Raw genomic sequence first — 26586 nt, forward strand, 5'->3', positions numbered from 1 at the left:
AATAACAAATAATGGAACAAGGAGCCATTTCTCGGTAAACACAGCCTTTGTTAGGACACATGCTGGCCAAAGAAGCACCACAAAACAGACAAAACATTTCGACTGATTCAGGTAGACTGTATGCATGCTATGTATTCTGAGTTTTTGCTAGTGTGAATGGAAAACTCATTAAAAAATGTTAAATATTGTGTGCAATATTTTTCTATAAGGGGAAGAGAAGCTTTTTAAGACACAAAATTGAAAATGTGAATCACCCGTTATCAACGGAAGTGTCCCTAATGGGACAGAAAAAGGATAGAAAGATAAATAAGGAGAGGGACAGCGTGAAATTCCAATATTTAGTGTGTAAACCCTGGACTGAGTTATTATACCAATTAATGATATACTCCCTGCCACAACCCTCATTAGGAAGAATGGACTGACGATGGATTGCCGGAGGGATTGTCTACCACTCCTACACTGACTGTTAACATATTGCAGTATTTTCTGTAGATCAAGGCTTCCAAAGTGATGATTAAGCAGAGATACAAGCCTTCAAACAAAACTGAGATATAATATGCTCAGTTTGCTTTATATAAATGAATAAATGCATTTATATCATTCTGAATGAATTCAATGACAAATGCATTCCAGAATAAATTGCTCATACAAGCTTGTTTTTCATAACCCGCACTATCTGACTTCAAATTTCAGTATAATTCTTCCAGTAAACATGAATGCAATAAAATATATTTTCTCACTTTCTTGAAGGATCCATAGGAGACTGTTGTCTCAGGTGTAGAGTTGTCTTATTTACATTTTTAGAACAGTCAAACCCTGGCACTTTTAAAAAAGGAAACTTTTAATAAATGCACAAGCATCTTTTGTGTGACAATACTGACTAAAAGTAAAGCATACAGTTAATAAATCCACAAAACAGTTTCATTTCTTAGAATAACTACAATTGCAAAAAAACTAAATCATTATTTTAAAAAGGCAATCAATTTATAACATTCACCAGCAATTAAAGTAATTGTCTCCTTAAGTAATCAAAATATAAACTTCTTTACTTATCCATTATAGCTCACAGTGTTATCACATTTACTGCATGTTGTGCAGGCCTCAAATAATTTTTTGGAGCAATATCCTGGTTGACATGTATAAACAGTGTGATTGGCACTGGCATTTTCTAAATCTGTCTCATGTTTCTAAAACTTTCCTCCCACAAGGACTAAAAACCACAATGCGATAGAACAACAAATTACATCAGCCGCCATTGTTAAGATAAGAACCATATTAGACATCCCATTACACTCACTCCATCAATAAAAAAGCATTCAGAATTATTCCCCAAAATAAATAGAAATGGAGTATTTGGTAACTTTTAAAATTTGACACACTTCTTCATTTTTCACACTGAAATTTGCTGAATATAAACTGTTTGCTTCTAATACCTGCCACACTTCATCAGTTGATAATCCATCGATTCACCTTTTTTTTCCACAGCAAGTGATAAGAAAACAAATCAAAAACCCAAAACAGACTATTTTTTTAAGTTAAAATTCCAGCTGTTTCTCTTACAAGTCTCACTTTATTCAAAAAGGATACTGCTGCAAGACACAAGCTGGACAAACATACTTGTACAGTCTTGTTTGAATCAGGTTTCTGTATTGTTCCTAGCTGAAGCAGATTCTTTTTGTAGCCAGGTTTGGGACAATAAGAAAATAAGAGTATGGCACAGGACCAGTTACAAATAAATGGAGGCCATTCTGCCCATATAGCCCAACTGGTAGTTGGTAGCTAGTGGATCCAAGGATGTCACCCAAACGTTCATGAAATGGGAAAATGAGAACTCTGTACTGTACTCTGTACTTGTAGCAGGTGATACTGTATGTGCTTTAAGCTCTGGAGGGGAGCTTAGATTCATAGGATCCTTTAAGTGACACCTAGGAGTTTAAATAAATGACATCATGTAGACTTGACAAAATCTCAAACCATATCTGATATTTGTCACCAGTAACAGTGTACAGCAATCATAACACGGTACTTTAAAGCAAATGCGCAGAATAAACGTTGAGGCCAGCAGCCATATTGCTCTGCAACTCACAACTGGCAGCCCATTGAAGCTCAGCAGGTGTGAGCCTGGCCAGTACCTGGATGGAGACCTCCTGGGAAAAACTAAGGTTGCTGCTGGAAGAGGTGTTAGTGGAGCCAGCAGGGGGCGCTCACCCTGCGGTCTGTGTGGGTCATAATGCCCCAGTATAGTGACAGTGACACTATACAGTAATCATCCCTTGGATGAGACGTAAAACCGAGGTCATGACTCTCCGTGGTCTTCTCGAAAAGAGTAGGGGTGTAACCCCGGCGTCCTGGCCAAATTTCCCATTGGCCCTTACCAATCATGGCCTCCTAATAATCCCCATCTATGAACTGGTTTCATTACTCTGCTCTCCTCCCCACTGATAGCTGATGTGTGGTGAGCGTTCCGGCGCACTATGGCTGCCATCGCATCATCCAGGTGGATGCTGCACACTGGTGGTGGTGGAGGGGATCCCATTACCTGTAAAGCGCTTTGAGTGGAGTGTCCAGAAAAGCGCTATATAAGTGTAAGCTATTATTATTATTATTATTATTATTATTATTAAAGGAGAGCAGTAACTGTGTGTTAAGAATGCAAGTGAAGGTAATGATGAGGATGAGCACCAGAGCATCTTTCATTTTGCAGCAACACCCTGCCCTCCGACTGCCACATCTGGATAACACTCCATCCCTCATCTGTAGTCTCCATTTACACTGGAAACTCCCATAGAAACAATAGGGCTCCAGAGCCAGCTGGAGGTCAGGCGCTTCAATAACACTTGAGGAAACCAACTAGGCAAAGAAGTCACTGTACCCAGTGGGTTTCCTACACCACCACATCCACCAAGCAGGAAAGTGGCACAGACAGAAATAAAACACGAAATCTCTAGATTGTTAAACCAAATTTTAAATGCAGGTGTCTTTTGGGTTTCGACCCACATGGTAGCCCTTAGAGAAAGACCTTTAAAGTTCTTCAGACGTCCCCTCAGAAGATGAAAATGACTTCATAAATGTTATTCATAAATGGTAAGCAATTGTTTCAAGGACTAAAAGTGAGGGGAAGGGAACATCAACACAAATGTCTGTCCAGAGACACCTCCTTTTAAATCCTGTGTCTTTACAGAAAACAGATGGTTCATGTCGTACCATTTATATAAAAGAGCTTCCGGGCACTTTTTAAGCAGGAGGTTGAAATGACTTGACGTGACAAGAAGAAGCAGATCATTCATCATTTTATATCTTTCAGATAAAACGAAGGTTTATGTTTGTTTTTTTGAAAAAGGTTGTGATTATTTGATGAAAAAGACCCATTTCTGCATCCTTTGAGACCGAGGGAACATATATTTGGAGAATTAATTCTGTCAAAGCACAGCTTTATGTGTAAGAATAGCTAAGACAACTCATTTCAAAACCTTAAATCATGCGGGAAACACTTTAAAGCTGCAGTGTGTTTTAAAAAAAAGATTAAAAAAAATTCAAAACTAATTCTGAAGATTATAAGAACATGACAAGCATTTCCTTGTCTTTTATTTTAAAATTAAGAGGCATGTATTATTTTGCTTGCCACATGACAAAAAGATATAACTGATCAGGCAGGTCTGTGCAGAGGAGCTTTGAATGTTTGTGTATCTGAGGCACACATAGTCCTGAGACACCCTGCACAAAAACGGGATAAACAGAACATGATTCCAAATATCAGTGAACACAAAGAACATTTTATCCACTCTCTCTCTTATTAAATGGAGCAACAGGGAATAATGACATACTGTACTGTACCTTCTGAAACTTCGCTTTCAAAATTCCATGGGAGATAACTTACCTAAAAGAAGAAAAAAAGAAGGGAACTTGAAGTGTCATTATACACAACTGACCACATATATTATCTTTAGATTTCAACCGATTTTCTTATGCGTAATGTTAGTTGCCCAGTCCTTATATAAAAAGGAATGTCTGACTTGTACATTTATCTTCTTTCCAAAGCAAATTATTGTGATTTTGAAATTACTTCCTCAGTTCCCCTATATACTAGTTTAGCATGTTCCTAAGTACAGCCTTTTAAAAGCTGTATTAAACAATCACGAAGTAATAAATCTATGCAAGTTCATTAAAAATCACCACAGCAAAACAGTCATCAGGTATCTAAAAACAGACTGAACACAGTTTAAAGTAGTTGCTTTTTATCATCTAGTATTAATCTACAATAAGATGATTTGTGAAATTGTGTAATGTTTTGCCTGTTGAATAACACAACAAGTAGACAGTTGTAATGTTAAAGGGTATCTACTGTTATCTACCCCAAACGCTTACCTGGTAGAAAAACAAGGGAGTGATATAATATTAAAAATATTTTACAACTCTGCAAACATGTCTATTAAGCATTAACAGCTGATAGATAAATGCATGTAATTCAGCTATTTAATTTTTGGTTTCAGCTATTAAATTCTCTGTTTCAGCTGTTTATTTAATAAATAGAAACAATGCATATGCTGTGTTAAAAGAAACACAAATAAAAGAAATGAAAAAGGAGAAATCATGATGAATTCAAAACTATATTTTCTTTACCAGAATATAAGGTGTGATATATATATATATTTTCTTTTCCTTTACCAGTGGAACAGAAGCATCAAGTTATCAGAATTGGCAGTAGGTAGTCAGTGTTTAGGGCTTAGGTAAGCATGATCAATCTACGCAGAAGGAACAAATAAAACTATGGCAGCACTTTACTGCATGACTCACAGATTACACACTAAAGCCAGCCTCCTGGATTGAGATAAGCCACAGGTAAACTGTACATGCGTGCACTGCTGTCAGATTCCCTCTGTTCTAGCAGTATCAATCATGTCCACAGAACGCTGATGTAAGCCTGTAGGAATGTCTGATTTAACAAGAGAGCTGGGGGCAGCTCTCTATACTGAAACAGCCTGCAGGCAGGAAGACACCTGCATCTTCCCCTTTTAACCTTTTTCTTTAATGGTCTCTCTCTGACTATTAAAAAGAGAATACTTTACGACAACTGTCAGAAAGTCCAAAGCAATGAAATACATGAACTAATACAACTTTCTATTAAACTAATACTGTGTGCACATGGTCCGTATTAAAACAGTGAACCATGTACTGACATGAACAGACAATAAGAAGTGCAGACCAGCATATAACAAACTGGGTTCTGACTCTTAAGTAATATGAATTTAAATAACATTAATGAAAAAAGTGCTCTCAACAGAAACAAAGGCACGCAGAATCTCAGGCAGAATAGGTATAATTATAGAAGAATAAAAAATGAAGTATAATTTGTTTTCTCCACATATGAAATCAAGAAAAAACTTTCAAATGATACCCCTACTAAAGCACATGACAACAGCAGCTTCGCTGGTGACTGGGGTGCCCAAATTAAGGACGTAAAACATAATGTATACAAGGCTATACTCTGCTTTTTAAATGCCTCCTTTCAAATACGTTTTGATACTACTTGAAAACCTTTTTTTCATTTTATAGATTTATTTTCCTTTTTTGTTCTCCGAGGAAACAAGAATGAAGTCTCCACAAACCTCACCTTTGACAAATTCTAGGACAGTGCCCAGCGTTGACTATTTTGGAGAGAACTGTAGAATTATCTTCAGCCCACACTCAGTGTTATCATCTTTCACACTCGACGGCTTGGTCAGCCCAATCACAATTCGGGAGAAACGGCACTCTGACATGTAGGGAGCATGCATAACAAGCCAAGAGACAAGAGACTGACACTCCTGCAGTAGATACTTGCTTTCAACAGCTGTCAGGCGTTTGGGCAGTTAAAACTGAGCTACTCCTTCAGAAGTCACAATCTTCTTTCCTTAAAACAAACAAGTGCCAAGCCACAATGCCACTATCACGCAAGCAGCTGCAGACGGAAGGAGCACAATTGGCACGGTGATTAAGCAACAGGATCCCACTGAATCCAACAGCAGATAATGGTCTGTAGCTACAGTACTGTATGTCAGCCTTGGAGGACATGGCTATCATAGTGTTTTTATTTTAAAGGTCAACATTACAAATGTCAGTGCTTCAGTACAAATTCAGCAGTTTAATCTGGGTTAGGATACCAGCTGCTGCAGTGAAGACATTTCAGATGAAATTTCAGAACGTGGAAATGCATCTGCAAAGGATGTTTTCACATCCTAAGGCAATACGGGCTTGTTGATGGACATCCATCCATTTTCTAACCACTTTCGATCCAATACAGGGTCGTAGGGGGCCTATCCCAGGACACGATATGGACAAAATTGATGATATGGCCCTTAATCACACTCTGATGTCATGATCTAGAGCAGCGTGTTCATGTACTGGTACATTTTAGAATAGCAATCATTTAATTTGAGTTACGAGTGAGGATAAGAAATCAAAGAACAGCTTTGCAATTTTTGTTACTGAATGAATACTTCATATCTTTTGGGGAGCAATTTAGATAAACCACAGAAAAGTATGCAAAGATTGTGGAAACTATAAAATAAAGGCCATTGAAGTATTACTTAAACAGGAAAAAAAACACTGACATGAAGCTGCAGACTGAAATGTTTCAAGGGGCTATGAAAGAGTAGCCAGGTGGAGTTTGGAAATGTTGGACTCTTTGGAGCAGGGTAACCCTTCACATTGCATACAAACTGAGAAATCAGCAAAGAACAGTGGAATTTCACAAGTTTCCAGGGTTCACTGAAGAGCTATCCAGAACACATGAGCTAATGCAGACAAACTGGTGCCTGTTTGTGCTTCTCTGTTATTATCTATCAGAAAATGAGGGCTCAATTTCTATAAATAAAAGCTGTGTGGCTTTTCATCTTGGCTCTGAAACACAAGTGGGTAGGGGCGTGGGGTGGTCAAGTAAGAATGCCTAGCTTGATTAATTTTTTTGCATTTTAAAACAAATGATTTTGCTCTAAAATGTAAACTACCATGTATGCTATTTTCTAGACAGAAAAATGACAGTTTAATTTTTCAACATGATTTTAAGCCATTTTGTGCAGTGCACATTCTACACAAAGAATGTGAGGACGTATATGAATAATCAGTTGCACCAAAAAGAAGCAATTGGTTTCATAGCCTTTGAATGGTGGGGTATCTTGTACAACCATAGTAGAATTAATTATGCATTTGAAAGCCATTTTTTTCTGGGAAAACCAAATATTTTTTCAGTCTTTAAATTGGATGTTTGGAACACTACTTAACTCAGCAAGCCAAACCACGCAGATCAGTTCTTTGTGAAACAAAACTGGAACAGTAGAAAGAGAGATGACAGAAGTGCTATAAAATGTGGGAGGATGCACTGCAGACTCTTCATCTTCAAAGCTGCAGAACTTTATTTATAAATTGCTCTTAGCATACGTGTACCTTAAAACCCAACAAATCTCCTGCTAACTTAATAAAACTGCTAAAATACTTTCAAGACCTTGTATTCCAATAGTCATTATAAAACACTGACTTCATTCTCATTCCAGATGGTATCAACCAAGCTGTGAAACAAAGTTCCACATGATCTCGAAGCATAAACTAAAATACAAAAAAAAAATAAAGCAGCTTTTTAAGTCCTAATATAGCTCTTGTACTGCAAACAGCTGGATGAGTTTTTATTCACAAATAGTTGCTATCCAGTATGGCCAGAACACTATTATTCAAACCAGCTGACAAATAAACAATTAACAAAACTGATGTTAGAGTTAGGCAGCTGTATACTTGACAGCAACTTTACCACCTCATTGTCTGATATCATCAGTTCTCAATATGATAGGTTGGGACTAATCACTAGTGGGACAGAACAGTTCTAAAGAAAACCAGGTGGTATTTGTGGACCAACACTCTCCTCTGGACCAGAATTTCCATACCAATGCCCCAGTATGGTGACTGCAGACATTGTGCTTTGGAGGGGCTGTCCTTCTCCTGAGAAGTTAAGTCAGTCTGAGGTCCTGACAGCTTGGTCATTAAAGCTCTCAGTGTTCTGGTAAAATTGCACCTCTGATAGCGGGCGATACCCACTGGTGCTCTTCACCCAGTTATGTGCTGCATTTCAGTGGTGAATAAAGTAGGTCCCCCCTTTATTTGAACCTCTTTGGGAAGGGACAAAAATCACACAAATGCAAGCCGTTATTATTAATTAGAAAAAAAATGAAACCTACTATTGTCCAGGCATGTCTTTGAGCTTAACACTAAATATTCCAAGACAAGCACAAGAGATTGATGGTCTCAATCACATCCTGATACAACAAAAAGTCACACGTTCTGTTATGTGCATATTTTGGTTAAAATCACCATAAACCCTTACAAATCCAAACACTACTTAAACAGAGGTTAAGAATGAAAGTGAATTTGAGTGATAAAACCTTGACTTCAGTCACTGAGCTCTGTTGCTTTATTTTCTCAGGTGACAAGAAGAAACTGGCTGCATTAATGGTGGTTAAAAAAGTGCTCTGTTTTGCACATTACAGAAAAAATGCACAGAAAAGAATGCATACGGTTGAATATGTTCACTTAAATGGTGAAAACAATATTTTTGGAATTATTTATAGTTATTAAATTAATCAGTCAAGTGTATAGGTAACTTAAGAAATAAGGAGTTCTTTGAACTTTTTATAAAATCTGTTATCCAGCTTCTATCAAGCCAACATAGATCAAACTGAGCTCCAACCACATAATTTATTTCACAATGAACAGAAAATTTAATGAGGGTATTTTTTAAGAAAAGGTTAAAGTGGTTAAATGTTGTAAGAATTCCTACAGTCCTTTTAAAGAAGTCAACTTTCCTTTAAGCTTTTTCTGAAGACTTGGAAGCTTTTGTTAAATTCAGTTTCATTCTTACTTTCAACTGTAGGGGGATTTAAATTGTCAAGCCACAGTCTTTAATCATGCTCAGAATGACGTAAGCAAAATAAAACAAACAATTATAAGCGCTAAAAAACCAATCCCTGGGAACAGAGAAAGAGGCTATGGCTACCAGGACCATGAATAAGCCAACGAGTTAAAAACAGAAGAGCTGTCACTCTCTTCTCAGAATATTCTTCAGCAAAACGTTTATCCATACAGCACAGGGTTTTTGGAAACTACTTCTTTTTCAAAAGTACTGTTCATTATCATTTTATAAGTCGCATCATTTTGCAGCTAAAAGAACCGATACTAAACTAAAACTAAAAAGAATTTGTTACTAATGTATACTGGCAGTCAAAGTTTGTTCTGCTCATTTATTTTCTGGTGCTAACTCTTTAACGCACTGTCTAGCAAAGAACAAGAGGTGTTTAAACCAGGTGTTTGAAAGCATACGTCTTATCATGGCCTTCAAATCCTTCAAAAGCAGAAAGCAGAAAATGCAATTAATGGATGCTCCTCGGTCAGTTCTTCTGGCACCGCATAGCTCAGCCATTACTCAGTGGAACAAAGTCGTCAAAGCAGCCTGACCTCCAGAATGATTAGCAATAATATGGTTTCATTTATTTTGTTTCTCAGCAGGAAGCCATCTATTTTCGCTTTTTGTGCTTTGTTTCTTTTTTTACAATATCTTAATAAAACAATATGCCTCAATGAAGATGGTAGGCTCCCAAAACCTGTTTGAAATAAAAGTGGCGTCAGGATTGGCCTTCCTTAAATACCACTCTATTAGCAGATTTCAAACAAACCCCTGGAGGAGGTCTACTAAATAGCTTAGGTATAAAGAGCAAAAAGGTCTTCATGTCTGTGTTTTGGAGACATTAGTTTTCTTTTTCACAGAAGCTCTCGCATGTTTTATTGGTACTGTCTAGATTTTCCGCAAAAAATCACCATTTCAAAAAAAAATTACAATTACAAAATGGGTCTTATATTGCCATTTGGAAAAGTAAGCTTTTACTTTATAGGGAAGTGCAAATAAAGTTTAAAGTGAGCAGCACCAATTTGAACCTGGGCCGTCAGCATTAGCCAAAGTTGAGTGAACTGGAGTCAGAGAGGATCCACTGAACTTTCAGTGCAAAAGCAGGGCACACTAGTCACCTGCATGATTGCTGTACTGTGAGTGACAGCTGTACCACATCTCCTCAGTGGCACGTCTCCTATAACAGTCTTCAGAGCCTGCACCACATCAAAAAGGTGAACTGTTCAGACAGGAGGGGGTTCTGGAGAAAGCGTGCCCATCGTGTACATAGTCTATGGTGTAGAGTTTACAGCCTGAAAAGCAGAAGTGACAATTCCAAACCGCATGGGATTTAAAATCCAAAATAACTGGAGATTTGACATATAACAGAAAACACCATCTAGTGTACTGGTGGGTAAAGTCTTTTAGACTCATATTGCAGAAGAAATTATTGTTCTAAATTGAACCAGCTGAGTTAGAGGCTGTAAGTTAACGACAGAGAAACAGTCCAAATGCAGATATGTTAAATTAAGAGGTGCAAGTAAAACTTTAAAAAATCGAAAAACAAAACCACAAATTTGAGAGAGGAAAACAGAGAGACTTAAATGGAGATCACTAAACTCATGCCACAAATATAAGCACTTTGTAGACACTGTCAACTGGTCTGAAGATTTTACAGCCAAAGAAAGAAACAAAGGAATACGAGTTAAGAAATGCTTGGAGACGCAAATACATTCTGGTACATAGCTGGTACAGTAGGCTGGCATTCCGCAGAGGATGAACAACACAGGCGTTGACAGCAGCACAATAGCTGGTTCACGCATTAGAATTTCTCAAAAAGGGGGCCTGTGGAGCACAAGGAAAATCAACAAGAGAACAGAAGCCTTGAACATGTTTAAGAGGAGACTTCCCACTTTTCCACCTGATCTGCTGTGCACTGGGGCTGCTGGCAAATGACAGCTTCCACATATCATGTAGGAGGGTGAGGGACTTCAACGGCTCAGGCATGAAAAGTACCACATAAACAAAGCATTAATCATGAATTAATATATCTAGCTAGTAACACTACTTTAGTTTCAAAGAAACAAATAATAAATTCATTTATTCCCACTGAAAAGATATCCTTTGAAAAGAAAGAACTACAATGCATACTCTTTGGCTTTCTATATACGAACAAATGACAGAACGAATGCAGTCAGCTTATTTCTTCAATTTACGGTTGAATCTCACAAAGTAGCCTGGAGCTATGGATACTGCAACCTTTTTTGTAACATTTCAAACACACTTTATGGAGTTGCAAAACGAGATGCCAAGACTGAGAATCAAAGAGTAAATCCTTTCTGCAGAATGAAATACTAGGGAACATCACCCTCTTTCCTGAAAGGAAAGGATCATGTGACATTGGCACGCCTACTCTCTCGCAAAACTAAATAACACATTTAGGAAAAGCTCCTAACAAAATTGCTTATGAAAGCCCGACACGGATATTATTTCAATTTGGCCTTTCATCACATACCTTGCGCACCAAGGAAACTACACCAGTTAGGACTCGGACCAAAAAATCCTAAAAATCTTTCTGCTGTTGCGCTTTTCTTTTATCTGTAAGCACAACGGTGTCTTGTGGGAGAAATTGCCTTAAATTTTGGCCAGATGGCTGGATACCTTGGGGCGAGAAGATACAGCCTCTCGCCAGGTGGAAAAGGCACAACCAGGTTTATGTAATTACATCACACCTACAGCACAGAAAGGAAAATACACTTGTTTTCTTGTCTCCACACTTTTCTCTTGTGCCCACAAAACTGGCTATCTCCGGTCACCAGAAAACCATGTCAGGAAAAAAATAAGAACTGTTATTATTTATACGCAATTGCATCATCAGGCTTTCACAATACATAAAACACATTCTTACTGGAAACAAATTAGTAAACATTTACAGAACTGTGATGGATCCAGATATAGGAAATATTTATTCAGTATTTCCATAGTTGGTGTTAGTATTACAACCAAAGTATACTATAAAAATGTTGAAAACACAAATTTACATTTTTTCATCGCTGCCAAGAAACCGTCACGTACAGAAGGCATACGAGAAACACATCCAGAAATCCCCTATTTCTAAGTGCGTCAGAGGTTAAAGTACTTTTGCCTCGGCTAAGCTGGGAGCAGAGAACCTTCCCTGGAAGACTGATGGCTAATGATCATACTTTCAATGCTTGTGAGGTCATGTTGGGACAGAACACTGATGCTAGTACACCTGTCTTCCAATTTCTTGGTGATATGACCTTTTAAAGGACTTCTGTATGTTATCTGTGTTTCAGCCCGGTACAGTAATGTAAGAATGACCAAGAGTTTGGCTTCAGTTTTAATGTTCTTAAATTGTTCTCAATGATCCCCAAACAACTGTTTCCTCAGCACCTGGAGACTTGCAGATTTCAGACCATGCTGGATTTGCCAATAGCAGCCTTCTGCACATCCAAGGTTGTGAAAGTTGTGCACATTCTCAAGACACTTGTAAATCTGAATTGGTGGTGCCAGAATATGCAGACAAATCTTCCCATCTGACTCAATAAGTATGTTTAATATGCTTCAGCATGTGGTAGCAGCAAAGGAACAAGTAAAGGTATATTAAGCACTGAAATGAAGAAAGCAGAAACAATGTTTCAGCAGATGAGCCATTTTAAAGTGTAAGGGAGAGCAAGGAAGGTAACAAGAAGAAAGAGGAAAGTAGTAGGGATATAAGAAACACAAGAGAAGAAAAGAGAGCTGATAAGACTCAGCACAAAGCCAGTAAGTATTCAAATAATGGGACATCTGGGGGATTCGTTCTCACCTCTCCTCCAGCTCTCCCTTTGTTTGGATATTTGCCTGTCCCCTTCCATGACTCACACCTGAAGGAGGCCCAACTACCAAAAGTTTCATTTTTTGAACTTTTCAGCAACTTTTCAGGAATTAACCAAACTTATTCCACAGTACACATGCTGACAATTGTCAGGAGATCTGTCCAGGCACATACTGCAGTATCACCAGTGTGCTAGAGTCTGACGACTGAGGTCAGGGTGGTTTCAGCGTTTATTGTTGAAAATAATTTACAGTCCATTTCACACGTCGGCTGCACTCTAGCATGGAGCTTGTCTGTGATCAAAGGGAGCATGGCACTCAAACTGAAAAATAAATCTGGAGCGTAGGAAAAAACAATTCCTAAAATTCCTTAAATTATAAGGATACTACATGCATCATGATATGCGTGCTGTTATCCTCCACAATGGATCTGTTACAGAGGATCCAACAGGATAACGACTTGGATATCACGAAGAGGTGCGTAAGGAAGACCTTGACAAACTTTGGACATCTATAATTCAGGGGTATCTGCTGTGCCTTCCAAATTTATTCATAACCCTGATGAAATAGGAACAACAAATATTAAAAAAATAGAAAGATTTACACAAATAAAAAAGACATTATACAGTATTTTAATACCACAGCATATTTGTCATTTGACTTTGGGTTCTGTTAAGGAATGGCCACCATGAGTTAGAATCACATACAAAGTTAAATTGGATGAAGGTCTGGAAATTGAACTAGCCAGCTCAGAACATTTACTTTGTAACCAGTTAACTATTCCTTCTTCAATTTTGCTTGTATTGCGTGGGATCACTCATATGTTGGAATGTCCATTTTCGGCAAACTTGAGCCTTCGTGGAAGAAATATCCAGATCTTTGGCCAAAATGGTAGTGTTGGAGTTCACGTTATTTCCCTATCCTGACAAGGGCTCCAGGACCCACAAATACAGAACAACCCCAAAATATAACATACCTCCTGCCATGTTTGACAGTGGTCATAAGTGTCTTTTCAACATGAGCTCCGTCTTTTTTTATGGCTAATATAACGTTGATGAGCATGTCAAAAAAAATCAATTTTCATTTCATCTGCCCACCTGACCGCAACACTGTTGCAAGTTTCATTCAAATGATGTTTGTCAACTTTGAGTGGCATCTTTTTGTGCTATGTCCTCAGAATAAGCTTTTTCCTTGCAACAGACCTATGAATGCCAGATTCATGCAGACTACTTCTAATGGAGGTTTTTGACACTGTGTACTGGAGATCTCCAATAGTTACCTTTGGATTTAGTTTCCTCCCAACTACCTGCTCCATATGTGATCATCGCGGTTCCGCGCGGGCTCGTGCCCTCCGCCACCCATTCTGTCCCGCAGCACCTGGGGCGCGAACCCGGGTCTCCGGCGTAACGCAACAGGGCACCAGCCGCATGAGCTAAAGGAGACCTCCCCCAGCCCAGGCAGCTGAGGTCCCTGCTACACGCAGTGAGGGCGATGACGTCACCGTATCCGAACTAGCTCCGCTTCACATAGTCTGTGGTATCAAGATACAATTGCATCCTGTTCATAATATATATATTCCTTGCTAATGTACCAGAAGAAATCAACTTCTTAATACACTTCAGTATAAAGCGATAGATCCAGCTTTTTGAAGTTTCTTTTATATCCATTCCCCTCTCTGCTAGTTTGAGACCAAGAACCATGAGGTGCTAACTGATTCTGACAGAGAACTCATGAAGATGATTCACTCCTAATGGCATATCAAACTCCATGACTTTGACGTTCTTCCTCTAGAAGAAAGTACATAGTTTATATCAAAAGTCTACACACCTTTATTGAAATTTCAGCTTGAGCTAAATTTTGCTAATACATCTGTAAGAGCTGGAATCAAGACAAATCATGTCAGACCTTTTTTCACCTTTAATAAGATCTTGTAATCAACAATATTTAAGTGAAAAACTAATGGGTCATTTTTAGGGAAAAATAATTAAAAAAAAAAAATTAATGCCTTGGTTGCATAAGTGTGCACATTGCATATTCTAACAGAATGTGACCTTGATTCATACAGTTTACATCTTCATACATCGTTTTCCATCTCTTTAGCCGTTGAGGATTTCTTTAACAGAGCACCAGTGGTTGAGTACACAGGAGTACTAACAGGGCTTCACGGGAACAGAAGTAGCTCTAGGACTTAAGGAGTGCTTCCGTTCATCAACCAGTTGATACTAACCATACATTACTCATTGTCTAGGCATGACTTTGGAACCAACACGCATACTATAAAATGTATAGAAAGAATTCACTTCTGTAATATTTACACATCTATAAATATTGCCTGCTCCTCTTTAAAGCCTGGGAATTTCCTTACTCGACTTCCAAAGGCAATGATTTATGACTTAATATTAACCCATCAACAATTTCTTTATGGTCGGTAATTTTAAGGGTATGGTTTTAGTTTATTAGGGAGTGCTTTTTTATTATTAAATATTGTAAACCTTAAGTGACACTTAATAAAAGACCATGCCAATGGGGGACTATTCTCTCAGATTTAAGTTAGGAAAGTATTTGTATGTCAAAGTCAGAACAAAAAGTATAAAGGTGTTTGAAGAAACAAATAGATTTAATATGACTTTCAAACCAACCCTCAGGGGAAAAGTACAACTCCTGACAAGTCACCTACCTTCTTTGCTCTGACATCACCCAGAGTGAAACAGGTGTTGACGTAATGCTATCTGAACAGAAATGAAGGGATCGAGAATAGATCAGCAGTCCTCTAGGTGTAGTATATTATCCCTTCCATCAAAAAGGGTAACCATCACCTTCAAGGCAATGTGCGTTTATATCCATGGAATTCTCAGATACTTCTGTAACAGCTGCCTGTTAAGATAATAGAAACTGTTTCATTGAGACAGCTGTTCACTACGCAAGCAACCGGAATGTTTCCACATGGAAAAACCCATGACAAAACTGTCCGTGACTTTGGTCTGCTAAGATGTCTGACCACGAAGATAGATGATTTATTTCAAGATCCCACCGATGCAGCTCTCAACAGCTGCTAGGAAGAAGCCTGCGTGTGTGCAAGTTTGCATGCGTGTGCACTGGGGTGTGTTTGCTCTTTGTGTACATGCATGTGCATGCAAAAGATGACGTCTTTTATCAAAAGTAAACTGCGAATGCAAATGGGGCTATTATTTACAATTAGGTCACATATTGGCAGCACTTAACTGTATATTAAAAGCACATGGCAGCTGTCTGTACATGCCTGAACTGCAACAACCTATGAATATGCTGCTGTGGCTAAACCTTGAATATTCTGGGAGGCAATGGTTTTAGCATTGTCTACAGTTTTTCTAAAGAAATGTCATGTTTCCCACAGTATCATGTGTGCTTTCCAGAGGACATACGTAAATTGAAAAGTGTATGTGTGCCCGATCAATATTCATTTCAGCTGTACCTCCTTAAAAAAAACTGAACGCTGTGCCGGTTGTGCCAAAGATTGATTGGTAGGAGTGAAAAAGAATTACCACACAGCAAAAGAAACCACTGATGTATCTAAATATGTAAAACGTAGTATGATTTTTAAAATATCTATGCTTCAACAAATGAGGCTAGCTAATCGACAATTTGTAATTTAAAAGCAATGTGTTGTCACTTGCCACCTGTGACAGGTTTCTTTAGAAGCATGCACATGATTGGCTTGGTTGGGATTAATTAACCAGGGCTCTCTGGGCTCTCAGAAGAACTGTAGGAGAGAGTGTCTTTATTATCCCAGGAGCGGGCAAGTTGTTTTACAACAGCAGTGTTGGTGTACAGACGGACAGAAGAAAAAAACCCGACAGGAACAACCATATACATACATATTTACACAATAGGTCAAGTGTTAAGTAACGCTGTGGCTACAGGTAGGAATGGGAACTTGAATCTGTTGGTTTTGGAGTTGGGGTGTCGGTATCTGTGTTCTGATGGGAATAACTGGAAGTTATTCAACAAGGGGTGTGAAGGAGACGGATTTTGCTTTACGCAAAACACGGGAATGATGGAGGAGAGGGCTGGAAGATCAGCGCCAATGACCTTCTGACATATTTTGTGATGCTAGTAAGAGATGCACCGTGCTTCCCACCGGCACTGCCCTTCCTGTGAAGTCTGCAGCATGTACATGTACTCATTCCCCCTGTGCAGTATATGTTGGTTTGAGCCCAGATGTGAAGAAACAATGTCCATTCCAATTCGGTGTGGTTAAAATGAAAAACAAACAAAACATAAACGTATGACAGTGAGGAATTAATGGTCGCCTCAGCTAAGCTCAGTTTGGCTTGTTTTTGATCTTAAGAATCTTTTTCAATGAGACAATCTATCTTTATACTAGTGTTTTATAGTGAACAGTATTTTTGCACTGTCTATAAACATTGAGGAAAAAAAATACTCTAAATACTCCACTTAGAAAACATATATCGGCTTCTTTTGTCCACAGACCTTTAAAGCAATGTGGAAATGTTGTGGCATGTATTGGGTGTGGTAGCCACAGCTCCATTACTCAGTATGTCATCCCCGAACCTCAAGACATGGTCTCCCAATGGAAAGGGGAACTTTGCCTCACACAACTTTTTAGAATCCTAGACTTTTAAAGTCATTCTGCAGCTTGGACAGTCCAATGGATGTGCACTGTAGTTTTATCTCAAAGAACAAAATTTATCAAAGGCAAGATGATCGGGGGACACCTCTGAAGACCCCTGGTCTGAATTGCACACTTTCTTGTACCTTTGCCCCACACATCCTGCTACAAGTGAGCACTGCGCAGTGCCAAACAGAGGCCAGTCTGCTCACAGTGGGACGTGTTATCTCTTTCATTTGGATTAAGCTATTCTATGATTTTGCATTCTGCATTACAGGGGGTGATCTGGTTAGCCCAGTCCATAACTGGGGAACAGCTCCCCTCTATTGTGGACATTTTTACAACTCGCTGTCTCAGGAAGGCTGGTAGTATTGCTGAGGATACCAGTCATCCTGGTTTCTCACTTTTCTCTCCCCTGCCCTCTGGTAAGCGTTATAGGAGCAAAAAGGCACAAACCTCCAGATTCAGAGACAGCTTCTTCCCACAAAATGTCGGATTACTGAATACTACCTCTACCACTGATTCACATTGGATTTCGTTTCACACTGCTTGTGTTGTATTTTATTTAAGTAGAGTGTTATTTAACTTTGTTATTGTTGCGGCTGTTGTACTCTATTTATTTTGGTGTTTCCTTGGTGCCTTTGTATTGGAGCATAAATACAAATAACCATTTCATTGCACTTGTGCATATGCCAAATAAACTGAAGGTGCTATACTGCCACACATTTTAACCGAAAGCCTCAAGCATTTCTAACAGGAAAAAAGCAGTAACTCTGCAGCTCCAAACAGCTCTTTAAATCCATGGACGATATATCTATATTTGAAATTCTAATGAGCAAACACCTTTATTTTGCAGTCTCTAAGATACTGAGTTATAAAACACCAGATGCCAATCCCAAAACAAAACACTTATGTAACTGAATTACTGTGAAGTATTCATTCATTTTAGCACATAAAACAGTTTGCAAAAAATAACCTTTGTGTTAGCGCTCTGAGAAATGTTTCAATCAAGAGGTACCCAGGATTTATTGACCATTGTTTGTTGTGTTGCTCAGAGGGCACCGTAAAAGATGCTGTGTAAATACCACTATAAACATTATTGCTAAAAGCTGCCAATAAAGGCTGTGCATGTTTTTGCCTCATATGGTCACTAATCAAGCTTTCCAGTTTTGGCAGATTCCATTTTGTTTGGTTTCTTGCCAAGAGCCTGCAAATAAAAAATGTGCTAACAGAAAAACTATGAAAGCACACAACATACAGTATGATGGCAAGAAGATGTTAAGGCTCTCTCAGAAAAGAAGCACCGCCGGATCATAGCAAGGTTTTACGATTAGAACATTGATCCGCTTCATGTGAATGTACAACAACAGCTTTGAACTTCACTACAGCACCATATCAGCTGTTCATCTGTAGCAGCCTTTCTGAATATTTACATTCTAAACACGGAGATTTTTTTCCACTAAGAACGAAGAACTAAATTACTGAGAAAAGTAATAATAATAATTTAATGAGTTGTTAAAAAACACAATACAGTGATTATTAGTCCATCAATGGTCAACAGGTCCTGTAATACAAAAGTACTAAAACAGATATTATTGTAGCTGTGTTGGCAGGGTTCTATATAATCACAAGATTCTTCAATTGCACAGTGCCAAAACAGACTTGAAATTAAGCAACACATAATGTATTCACAAAACATTACACAGGACTGCATAATGTATTTCTAGGAATAAAAAAAAAAATATTTCAGTTCACATTTCACACTCAGAAAATAAGGATGCAAAAATATTGGTTGATATTTTTGTAATTTATGATGTTTGGAAGTGGTGAGCTGATGGTACAAAAAGTGGTTACATGTCATTACTTTAGACAAATAACTGGAAGTGGTTCCTTATAAAGCTAGACAAGGAAAGTTTAGCTTTGGGTTTTCTGTATGTTTATATTTAGCTTGCATAGTCTATCCCACTGTGAAAATGCAGCAGCAGTAGGTTTTAGAAAATAGTTCATCTTAAAGCTGGCACATGACTTATCACCACTTTACAGGATATGTCAATTGTACAACTCAATAAATTTCAACTGCAACCGCAATGTTGTAAAAAATCTTGAAAATTATTAGTCTTAAATACTTTAAAAAATAATGATTATACGGGGTCTTTACTGTTCCTCTTTTGCCTGAAATCACACAAAACATTATCCTTTTTGTGAGAAAAACTACCTGAAGAAATGGGAGGAAACAAGAGTTGTTTATTTCTACACAGACCCTGAAATTGTATAAACATTCCTCATAAATGTACCCCAGTTGAATCACCTCACTATTTCTCATAACACACAGAAGAATAGAAGAAAAATAATTTCTAGATATTTATTACCCGCTTAAACTATTTTAACTGTGCGACAGAGCTGCAAAGTAGTGTTCACAATACATGTGTGTAAAATTATCATGTAGACGTAAACCAAAAACAAGTGAAACAGAAAAGCCTCAGTACAAAATCGGTTCCAGATGCGATATAACATTGTTCTTCAGAAAGTTGTGCTCCCTCATCATTTCTGAACTCTGCTAGTACTCACTGGCAGAGACGAACTAAAGCACAAGAATGGTTGGAGGCTTATACATTATTAGTGCTTTCTCCTTCAGCCCACAATAACCTTTCTCGGGAAACCCCTCCTCATCACCCCCTACCCTGTAACTACTTCAAGCAACAGGAAACGTAAACAAAGCAGGGAACTCATGTGGTCTGTTTGAGCCATTTGCAAATCAATCTCTGAAGTGCTGCACAATCTCCGAGATCCCAGGCCAACTTGCACCAAGACATCACCTCAAACGGAAACTGGTTGTCTGCTACACTTTCACTGCCCTTCCTTTACAACTGAAGATTGAGAGCCATTAAGACGTCACTTTGTTTATTACAATTCTAGAGGGGAAGGGTGCGTACAAGCCAAACCTGCGAGGCCAGATTCATGAAGAATTTTATTTATTGAGATTGCCAGACATTCCGCACAGAAAGTGCTACTTTGCAGTCTTTCAAACAAAGCAACCCTCCATTAAGAGGTAACAGGAAGAAACACTTATCACCAGACTGCTTAAGTTTTAAAAAACAATATAGTAATAAAACCCCCAAAAATTGTTTTCTCAGCCACTACAATGCTTAATAGCCAAATTTAATATATCACAGAACTGAGACCTCACTCTGGAGACAAGAAGGAGGATCTAATAGCCTCCATAACCTAACAGCTGCTGCTAGATGAAATTGAGTACAAATGGAAAAATGGCATTACCCAAAAGAGACAAGAGTTTGTATCATAGACTATTTTGTATCACCAGAAACATTAGTAAACTGAAAAGGCTTTGAAGATTCTTCCCTTAAACAGAAGTGTTTAGGGAAAGTAAAGTGGTATTCCACTGGTCTCTGTATCTGTAGTGGTAAGGGATTAAGTTAGCATTGTCTTTGTTAGGACAGACAGCCTAACAATGCTCCTTTGTTTAATAACGGGCCTTGGGGTTATTAGACTGAAAATCACCGGTCTCAGACATTATGTACATGATCTAAACTCCCCATATGGTTAGTTACACATCTTTGCTAGGCAAAAGAGAACTCAATTATGTCTGCTCTTAAACCAGTATCACTGTTTAAGGATGTTACTGCATTAGCAAGCTATATAAATAAAGTTGCTCTGCCTGGAGCTCTTCTACAGCTTGGATTTTAGATGACATCATGATTTGATCATTCTTGCCTGCCCTGTGTACATATACACACATACCACAATTATTCTTACTCACACACAGATTGGGCATTATACTCAATAAGCCCCTTTTTTTGTAGACTGAAAGGGGAATTTCAATGCAAACACAAATCAAATAGAAACCACACAAAACTGCAGTTCCGAATGTATTAGGCCATTGTATAAGGATTGTAATAATAATAATAATTGCTTACACTTATATAGCGCTTTTCTGGACACTCCACTCAAAGCGCTTTACAGGTAATGGGGACTCCCCTCCACCACCATCAATGTGCAGCATCTACCTGGATGATGCGACGGCAGCCATAGTGCGCCAGAACGCTCACCACACATCAGCTATCAGTGGGGAGGAGAGCAGAGTAATGAAACCAATTCATAGATGGGGATTATTAGGAGGCCATGATTTCCCATGATTCCCCAATGGGAAATTTGGCCAGGACACCGGGGTTACACCCCTACTCTTTTCGAGAAACGCCCTGGGATTTTTAATGACCACAGAGAGACAGGACCTCGGTTTTACATCTCATCCGAAGGACCGCGCCTGTTTACAGTATAGTGTCCCCGTCACTATACTGGGGGCATTAGGACCCACATAGACCACAGGGTGAGCGCCCCCTGCTGGCCCCATTAACACCTCTTCCAGCAGCAACCTTAGTTTTTCCCAGGAGGTCTCCCATCCAGGTACTGACCAGGCTCACACCTGCTTAGCTTCAGTGGGTTGCCAGTTGTGAGTTGCAGGGTGATATGGCTGCTTGTAAAATCCATGGCATTGCTGTGGTGCCACGCGCATCTAATCTCTTCACCTAAGGTGTGCATAAAAACATTATATGTTTAACAATTAGCAAATAGCCAAAACATTGTAGTGTATTTTTATTTGCAGAGGCTGAGGAATACACCATAATATGATCTTGTTAGACACCACAACACAAATGAGTTAGTTTAATCCTTGTTTAGTGTTGCATCTAAAAACAAAAAGTAGACAAGTTAAATACAAAAAAAAGTAATGAATAATGCCTAGAAATATGAATACTAAGACACAACACAATAATAATGAAACCCTCAAAATTAGGATGAAACCATGTTAATTCCTTTCATGAAACTTCTGAAAACTGAAATGTTTAATCATTGACAATTTTTCTGACCACAGCTGGCAAGAGGCAAGCCGATTCCTTTTCAAATCTGAGACTCTCACACTGCAGATACAAGATTTAATACGTTTGGACAGACGCTCTATAATTTATAGCTCAGCATCCAGTGTAATGTTTAGTGCATGTTTGGGCTGACTCTCAGTTCCAATTTCTGTTTCGCATATGTGAATATTTTTGACAACCAGATCTAAAAAGTAGTGTCAGCCTGAAATCACTAAATCCCACTTTTTAAACTGTGTATTGCAGCTTCTGGTGCCTGTATGAGCACTAGTTTGTTTTCTGGGGGAAGAAAGTACTACCTGTGGTTACTGAAGTTAATTGTGAATGGTTAAACATTTACAGCAGATACTGTATTCATCCAGCATGCTTTTATGATAGGATCAGATTTTGGTGGTGGTGTTGTTCACAGCCCAAAGTTCTGGTTGTTTCTCATTAAAAGTGTCCACACAAATATGCCGCAATGGAAGTGATGCATCAGAATACATCAGTACGAGCACCTCTGTTTCTTGTACTAGAGGAAGGCATCTTTTCAGGATTAGGAGGTTGTACTGAGAGCACCAATTTGTGGGAGTAGCAGTATGGCATTATGAAAACATTTTGAAGCAAACAATTATAATAGTTTCATATGATTTCTGATTGATGCTCATTTTGGACCAAATCTCTGTCACATCAAGCACTATTAAGTAAAATCCATTTAGATGTTTACCGCAAGCAGTGCCAGCTACTTTTGGTTAAAAAATGATACTGCAATCCGAAATGCTGTTCAAGGAGTGGGAGTAAGATGGGCAATAATGTCAATTTCTTTTTTTATTAATTAAGACCTGTGCATTTCATGGCTAATAAGAATGAAACATAAAATGACAAAACATGAAAGGCATTTGTCAGATTTGATCATTGTAACCTTGCCCAACTAATATGCACCAAAGAGAAAAAAAATACCCTCCTTCTGATAAAGTACTTTCTTTTTAACAAAATAAAAGAGCAAAATCAAAATAATATAGTAACATTTTATTTATTCGGCATTTTGTGCTGTCCACTGTTCATGTCACATTTAATTGCTTTGCATTGTTTTTTTTTCTTCTATCCTTTTATGGCAATTCAGTCCTGTCACAAAAGAAAATAAATAACTGCAAAGTATGTCAGTATATAGATGTCATAGCTCTCAATCTGTCTGTATTCCCTCTGTAGATAAACAACCATGCGTTCCCGTAGCAACAGCCTAGAGAGTTCAGGCAAGACAAAGCGATCTCCGCAAAGAGCGTGCTCGCGACAGAGGAACTCGGAGCGCGAGGACCTCTCCACCGGGGGGACAGGAAGAGCAAAGCACACAGCGAAGGATAAGCAGCCCCCTGAAAACACAGACACCATCCGCAGGAACCACAAAGGGGGAAACAGTCAGAGCCACAGGACAGGTGGGGTCACTTCTGGAAAGGGCAGGGATCTCTCCCGGGATGATCTACTCTTTTTGCTCAGCATGCTGGAGGGGGAGCTTCAGGTAAGGATTTCATCAGTGACCAGAGTCCGGGAAGACCCCTTCCTCTAGTTCCTTCATCAACCACATTCTAATGACCTCACGCCCAGTGTCTGCTTCATGGCCTTCCATGAATTTGTTGCAAATTTGTTTAGAAAAGGTGATGCTCAGTTACATATAGACCCCAAGCAGGTCCTTCCTGCGGCCTTTGTAACCTGGGCCCCATTGTATTACCAAATCCAACCAACATCGTTCTTGTTCAAATCCTGTCAAAATCTACATGTAACATTTTCAGATGTACCTCTTTGGAACCTTTCTGGCAAAATTCTCGTTATGTCTTTTCCTGCTCCCTTCATGTTTCCGTTTCCCCAGTACATAACATTTTCTTGTATTTATCTTCTTTAACGGTATCATTTTACTTCCATACAGTGACTTATATGCTTTGCAATCCTTCTCAGGCTCGAGACGAGGTCATCACTGTCCTGAAAGCGGAGAAGATAGACCTGGCCCTGCTTGAGGCCCAGTATGGCTTTGTCACCCCACAGAAAGTGCTACAAGCACTGCAGAGAGATGCCATTCAAGGGAAGGCAACTCAGTGGCAGGAGGACATCTATGAGAAACCTATGGCTGAGGTAGGGTTCAATGTGGTCTCTGATGAAGGAAAATGAGAAGATAAGCATTAGACTTAAGAGTGAAGAGGGGCTTTGTCCAGAGTAGAGACCCTGGTATAGTATACCCTGTATATAATACTACCTACTATACTATATAATACTACATATATATGTATATATCATACTACCCTAATAGTATATAATACTCATAGTAGTACAGTATATATTCACCCAAAGAAGGCTCCACAGCCAAAACATTGTTTTCTTTCTTCTCTTTTCAGCATGGAATAAACCTTTTACTTGTTCCGTTATATAGTATAGTAATACTACCTACTATAATACTAATATAATACCAGTATACCCTGGTATATAATACTAGTATAGTATTCCAATATACTAGTCTGGCTGCTAAAATTCAACTTCATCACATAGTCTAATTCTAAACCAGCAAAATATAAAACATAGTGTAACAATTTCTTAAAGCAATGCAAGTCTTGAATCTCTAGGCCCTGTATAGAATACGTACTTTTATCTTTCAGTTTTAAGGCCCTTCTATTAAAAGTGTGTAATTCTATTTAATTACATATTGTACATGCTCTTTACTTGCTAAAGTGGCTCTGCAATGTTACATGGGATATCTTAAATTAATGCGAAAATCAGTTTGACACCATAACAAGCAAATTGTTATTAAAGAGCAGATTAACTTGTCTTCATACCAGAATTTAAACAATACCTGATTTTGCCAGAATCATAAAAAATTACGTAAGCTGTGAGAACACATTCGACACAGCCTTACTTATCAGTAATGGTCTACCAGTGGTAAAGCCAATACAGCATGCAGTACATTGATTTCCTTAGAACTCGAAGCTCTTGGGTGGAGCTCTGTTTGGAAAGCGATTATAACCAAGTGCATTCTTTTATTTTATCTACTGAAACTTGGCAAATGACAAAAAATAATGTTAGTACTTTACACCTAGCTGTGATCTTTAAGGAAAAAAAAAACGTTCTTACTTGTCTATCTCCATACTCTGGTATTTTTCAATATATAAAGCAATATCTATTAAATTTACAGAAGAGCATGGCTGCCATCAAGGAAAAAAAATAACGTGAGAAAATGATCTTGTCATTACGAAGTAGAAGAATATGTCGTAATTACGACATAGTATACTATTGCACACTTTATGTGATAATCAATATCTCAATTGCCATACAGTATCTGCATTATCATTTGTTGACTTTCAGTTGTAAGCAATGAAATCGATTAATCAGAACAATCTTTCTTGTTTAAGGATAAGTGTGAGTGTCCTCGTGGTTATAATGATTGTGTTCACATTAGGTACAAATTGTTAACATTTGATTACGAATAAACTCCATTCGAAAGTACAGTAAGTTTGTGGCCATTCTGCAGCACTGGACATAGTCATGAACACTTGACCCATAGTTCCAGCTGAGATACCAGCTTCTAGGTGCTGTCATTGCACAATGTAATTTGAGTGTATAAACAACTTATTAACAGGACATTATCTCATAATTACGAGCTACCACATTAAATATAGTTTCCCCTGATGGCAGCCATGTGCTTCCGTATAAATTGGAATGATGAAAGTGTTCATTTTTCAATACATTCCCTCAGAACAAAACAAAGCATTTGGAATAGATTATACTGAAGGGAGCAAAGAAATTGCACTGGCTTAAGCTGTTCAAAGTACTTAAGAGTGATGTACTCTCATTAAAATCAGCAGAAATCATATATTATGAAAGTAAAAATGTCTATTGTTGCTATTCTGTAAGATAAAATCTATCCAGTGCAAAGCAATCTGGTTTCTGGACATACTATGCTCCTTCACTCAACAATTTTCAGAGCAAATAAAATACCAATGTATATTTTTGTTGCCAGTCAGGAAAGCATCTATATTCTGGCCTCACAAAAAACACCAAATTGTAAGACAATCTAAATTAACAAGGCCTGAACAGATGCACATGAATGACATTCAAAGACCCGTAAAAAAGTTTCAGCCCTTGGAGATCTGTAACTAAACAAAAATGAACAAACTAGTCTGTCCCAATTTCTGAAGTAGAAGGTGTGTGTGATTTGGGAGGGGGACTGGGGTACTACACAACCTTCTCTAATATCAAAAGTGTGCAATTTGCCCAGATCAAGCTGCAAGTGTTTTGGTTGTGTAGTGAACTAATACTCCTAACTTAAAAACATGTGGCCTCCCAGAAGATAAAGCTACACTCTGTAGCTTCCACTAAAACAAGTT

The 26586-nt window shown here is 38.3% G+C and overlaps 2 protein-coding genes across 4 annotated transcripts in view; one reads left to right on the top strand and one right to left on the bottom strand.

The window, feature by feature from the left end:
• The window catches only part of cmss1 (cms1 ribosomal small subunit homolog), a 132235-nt gene that overhangs the window by 41887 nt on the left and 63762 nt on the right, over positions 1–26586 (bottom strand). For 2 of the 3 annotated variants that reach the window (XM_088913812.1, XM_088913811.1), the window contains exon 2: positions 3835–3877. The exons of the other annotated variant lie outside the window; for it this stretch is intronic. In XM_088913812.1, coding sequence (XP_088769938.1) covers positions 3835–3877 — 43 coding nt within the window. The remainder of the gene's footprint in view (positions 1–3834; positions 3878–26586) is intronic. 3 annotated transcript variants of the gene reach the window in all.
• Positions 1–26586, top strand: part of filip1l (filamin A interacting protein 1-like) — a 109682-nt gene that overhangs the window by 21773 nt on the left and 61323 nt on the right. Inside the window, exons 2-3 of the mRNA XM_088913810.1 lie at positions 23429–23735; positions 24170–24343. Coding sequence (XP_088769936.1) covers positions 23439–23735; positions 24170–24343 — 471 coding nt within the window. The 5' untranslated portion in view covers positions 23429–23438. The remainder of the gene's footprint in view (positions 1–23428; positions 23736–24169; positions 24344–26586) is intronic.

The sequence above is a fragment of the Atractosteus spatula genome, chromosome 4 (assembly GCF_055471065.1).
Source record: "Atractosteus spatula isolate fAtrSpa1 chromosome 4, fAtrSpa1.hap1, whole genome shotgun sequence".
NCBI lineage: Eukaryota > Metazoa > Chordata > Actinopteri > Semionotiformes > Lepisosteidae > Atractosteus > Atractosteus spatula.